The 4,719-nt window shown below is 43.2% G+C and overlaps 1 protein-coding gene across 1 annotated transcript; it reads left to right on the top strand.

Moving 5' to 3' along the window:
- Positions 1–224: 224 nt before the first annotated feature.
- Positions 225–506, top strand: RB195_026405 (uncharacterized protein; the record flags this gene model as incomplete). The annotated part of the gene is made up of 1 exon (XM_064214942.1): positions 225–506. One exon carries the CDS (start codon positions 225–227, stop codon positions 504–506), a length of 282 nt encoding a protein of 93 aa, XP_064070823.1.
- Between the last annotated feature and the right edge of the window lie 4,213 nt (positions 507–4,719).

The raw sequence follows: 4,719 nt of genomic DNA, 5'->3' as shown, positions 1-4,719 counted from the left end.
CGGGGAGATGCGGTCGTTTTCAATCGATAGCGAGGCGCCCCAACAAAAACAGTCGCACAGGTTTGTTCGACGGTGCAAATGCACCACAAATCTCAAATTTTGATTTCAGTTCTTCATAGGTAGTTACGTTGCTATTTTCTTCAGGTAAATTTGTTATTGTAGATTCGCAACGTCCCGTCTTTGCTTGTATAAGTACGACGGGGCTCGTAATCCACCACATCACCATGGTGAACTTGGCCAGATGCATGAAGTTTTGGTGCAATATAAGAGATGTATCGCATCCACCTAAGAACAACCTTGTCTCGGTGCATAGCAAAATCAAATTGGAAGAAGGTGAGCAAACATCAGTAAAAAGGAATGGGGCTATAGGGAAAGAGCAGGGGATGGTTGATGCAGTTCTCTACGCACTGATTAAACCAGGAGGTGATTTTACGTACACGTCAGCAATTATGGATGGATGTTTCAACACATTTGCCATACGAGCTGCAGAAAACCACGTTGTATGAAGGAAGCCGTGAGACATTGGAGTGGGCTGGAGAGCACCAAGGCTTGAGAGAAATTGCGCTCCATGACGCAACAAAGGCACTCCTGACATACGCCAGCGAGCTCGTTCGTAAACCAGGAGTGCCTGTAACTGAGCACGGGGAAGAACGCTCCTGTAACTTTCTTCTTCACAGGACCCGCTTAGAAAGAGCAGGGAAGTTAGGGGAAGAAAGTAAAAGCTATTCAGCAACCGCACAAAAACCTCATTTTCTTTGTGCAACCTTTGTAGTCATTCCTACTTATCTTAATGGAAATTGGTTGACTAAGAACTTTGTTCTTACAGGTGATTTTACCTTATTTTCATTAGGAAAATATCGGGAATACTTCATAAGATCGTACTAAGTATATGGTCGCCACTGAACCTTTTCAGCCAGATGAGCGCGGTTGTATAGCGCAGAGAAACGAGAGAGTCTCTGCTGAGCAAGAAAAGATGTGCTTTGCGACAGCGTCACTTCAGCTGAACATATTCGGCAGCGAATACCAGAAATTCCTAACTGGATAAAATAAGAACTCGAGAAACTTATCAGAGATTATCACCATACTTCGTTCACGGTGACAGCATCGCTATTCTTACTGGTTCTATGGAGTCTACGATGAGTTTCAGTTTCTGCGTCTTCTTTATTTTTATTTAATCTTCTTGGCATCTCACACAGCTGAGGAACAGATACTTCTGTGTACGAAACCGTCGTCATTCAGTCATGTGAGCGCCTGCCGGCGGTTCTATGGGACCAAAAAAGTGAAGATAATAGAAAAGCGTAGAAACAGATAGAACAGTGCACGAAGATCAAACAGATCAGACCACTCAGATCAGATCAAACACACATCTAAACAATTGATGTAAACTTACAAAGTAAAGCATGGATAAGTACAGGATTTAAAAACGAAGAGCAACTTCCCAAATCGATAGTTGACTTCATACATGTAGATTACTCTTGATGGTTATTAGAATTAGTATTTTTAACTTGATACGAGTTCTTAGGAAACCAGACAGCGTATCGCGAAATCCTCGATCTTCGGATCTTTGACGGTGGTAGGGGTGTGTTTCGGGAATATCAGAGGATCACGCTCAATCCTTCAATAAACTGAGAATGTACGGGTGTAGCACCCCTCTTTTCGTCTCCGTAACGATGCAACTTACTGGGAGTGATAGGGCGCGAACAATGCGCAACGCGTGCGCGATTGTGTAGGTGGGTCAGTTTGGTGTTTATTTCAGTTATATTAGTTGGATCGGTGAATTTGGACAATGACCGGTTTCCTGCGTTCCATCGCGTAATAATTTGCTTTGTTCGTGATGCGAGAACGCATAGTACTATGGTATGCTGATTTTCGCACATTTGGGAGAGGAAGGGTTGAGCGTGATTTCTCTCTTCTTTCCTCTACTCGTGAACTGAACCACTCCCCGCCCCTCCTCCTCTCGTCCTCCTCCATATACAAATGCAGAGTTCATGGTCGTAATATCGGTGCGATGCACTTTGTTTGAAACGAGTTACTGTTTGTCATCTTAGTGATGAAATTGCATTGTGAGAACATCTTCATAGCGAGAACCTACTTTGTCAGTTGCAATTTAGAGCAGTGTGATGAAATCACACTTTCACTACTTTCTTTAGGTTCTTTTTCTTCTTCCAGTGTTTCGTGATCATCTACCGCTCTCGGTGTATGATAAAAATAAGAATTAAGAATGCGGAGAAGTGAGTGAGAAAATGCAAAAAAATGGGAGAGGAACAATCTATGAACCGTGGAGATTCTGTGGGATTATGATGGAACTGCTACTGACTGACCCGCTTTCAAAGCACATAGTGAGGGAACATTTTATCGGATTTAAGGCAAATCGATCGAGTGCTTGACTTGAGCAAAAGTCGAAAGAAGTGAGAAGCAGATGGGCATCGTAGTAGTGTTGTTTCGGGTGTTCATCAGTAGGAACATAATTTTCTAATGAGCTTAACGCTTTAACCACGTCCATCCTGTCTGGAGCCACCTCGACCTCACGTTCTCTCATCTCTACCGCCGCTCAACGATGGCTTGCAAATCAAAGATGTGCGTCGCGGTTATGCGGTATAAAATAATCATCTCTATCAACTCAGCGATAGCGATCACGGATCATGATCATTCTGGTTCTAGTTGTATGCAGGCGTAGTCCTCCTCTTGTAACTCAGCTTCATAGACGTATCTTCGCCTTCTTTGGCGCTGTGTGGTTGTCTTCCTACTTGCCATGAATCTACAACTAAACCATTTGTATCCTTGGGGTCAATCCTTTAAATCCCACGGACCTCAGCACGCAATACATTACTAATGCGATTAGAATGCAAAATCGCATATTGGAAGCGTAGATACAGGGCAAGTACCTCTCTCAAAATGCGAGTTCAGGTGAAGGATGGTAAAGGACAGAGGGGAAGCGGTCTGGAGAGAATGTTTTGATTTATGATGCAACATCACACTAGCTGTTTTACACAAAGCGAAGCTTTTTTCAAGCGCTCACAAATGACTGCGGGAGTGTCATTTTAATGCGGTTATCGGCCGTTTCCCAGCCGAGGGCAGAGTGAGGGGAGGGTCCCATCGTACAGACTTTTATCCTTCTACGAAAGCACAAATACACAATACAACGGGAGATAGACTTCCGAACTAGTCGAACTTCGGCGCGGGATCTAAACATGGGCCTAAAATAGAATACAATAAGAGAATACATTGAGCTTTCGTGGGTCCTGAACGTGCCTCTTTTCCATCACCAATGGAATGCAGCATGAACATCGCGAACTTCTGAAAGGATGGTTTCTTACACCCCCGCATGTCTTGAAGGCAGCATGCCACGTGGTGAGGGAATCCGCGGCAAAAGCTAGACACGGAGTCGAAGATTGCGGGATCAGGGGTGGTTCCGCTCAACCCTCCCTAATCCTTCTAAAAAACGGTGAGAATCCCTTTAGTTCCTTCGAGGAACCTTAGAACGCTCCTCTATGAATACGTTCTTTTCAACAACCTATTCATAAGTCTCATTTGAATAGGTAGTCGAGCGGAACTCACTGTCATTCGACCGCTGCGAAGCCGTATGCGGCGCATGTTACAGTGGAGCGTTCCAACTGAAATCGTCTTGAAAAACGGAGTCTTTCACCCCTTTTTTTACTACCATCAGAGAGAGATGATTGGAACCACCCCTGATCCCACAATCTACAACCCCGTATGGAGTTTGTCCATAGGAAATCCATACCACGTCAGATTCGTGAGGTGATGACTTTAAGCACACTTCCTTGGAGCACTTCCACGCTCCAAAGGAACGATCATCGTGGTCGTGCTGAACCAATCAACCTAAACTCTGGCGCCTGGATTGTCTTCGGTTTCTTTTTTTTTGTTTTTTCTCCCTTTCTTGTCCGTTTTTTACCAAGGGTCCCATTCATGAGAGAAATAATGCAAATAGTTATTTTTTAGTCTGTCATGAAAATGCAATGACTGCAAGGATTCCAGGATTGCAGTGTTTTAAATATCATCTCTGTGCGAATAACTGCATCACAGCAGTAATCTACGACTAAGTTCGATAGACATCAAAAATGCTAGTCAACGAGAGTGCAAATTCAAGTAACAAAAAATCGTTCATTCGAAAACAGGTCCAAAAAACTTGAAAACGCAACAGAGCGACGAGAAAGTGACGTTGCAATTGAGAAATCTGGTTGGGACATTACGAATACTTGACAAAAACCGAGCATTAATCAATTTACGGTTGCTGAGTTCTGCATTTTCGCTTACAGTCTGGCCTCGTAATAACTTTTATTGATTTCTCAGAAAAAAAGCATAGAGAGAATTCGTCATTGACTGCGAAAAGGTCTGAGTCATTTGTGTTCATCGAACTACTGATAACGGCTTTATAGCGTTAAGAGGCTTAGTTTTGCCAATAAAAGAAAGTTCTGATACCAACTCTCGATAAAAACTAATCAGATAATGAACGGTCTTAGGAGTTGTGTCGGGCGACGCCTACCACGTCAGTTGTGCGTGGCAAACAAACAGTGTTAGATCTGAGTTACAATACGTCTTTTGAGAAAATTACATTCATTAAGATGGCTAAGCTCCATAACCATACTATTCTTGAGTAGTTCAAGCAGAATTCGAAGGACAAGCACCGAACGGAGTATCTGGTAAACAAATTACTATGAAAATGGTTGAGTTAATCTGCTGAATGAGGAATGAAAAATG

The sequence above is a fragment of the Necator americanus genome, chromosome X (genome assembly GCF_031761385.1).
Source record: "Necator americanus strain Aroian chromosome X, whole genome shotgun sequence".
Lineage (NCBI taxonomy): Eukaryota > Metazoa > Nematoda > Chromadorea > Rhabditida > Ancylostomatidae > Necator > Necator americanus.
This window is presented reverse-complemented; position numbering and strand designations above follow the sequence as displayed.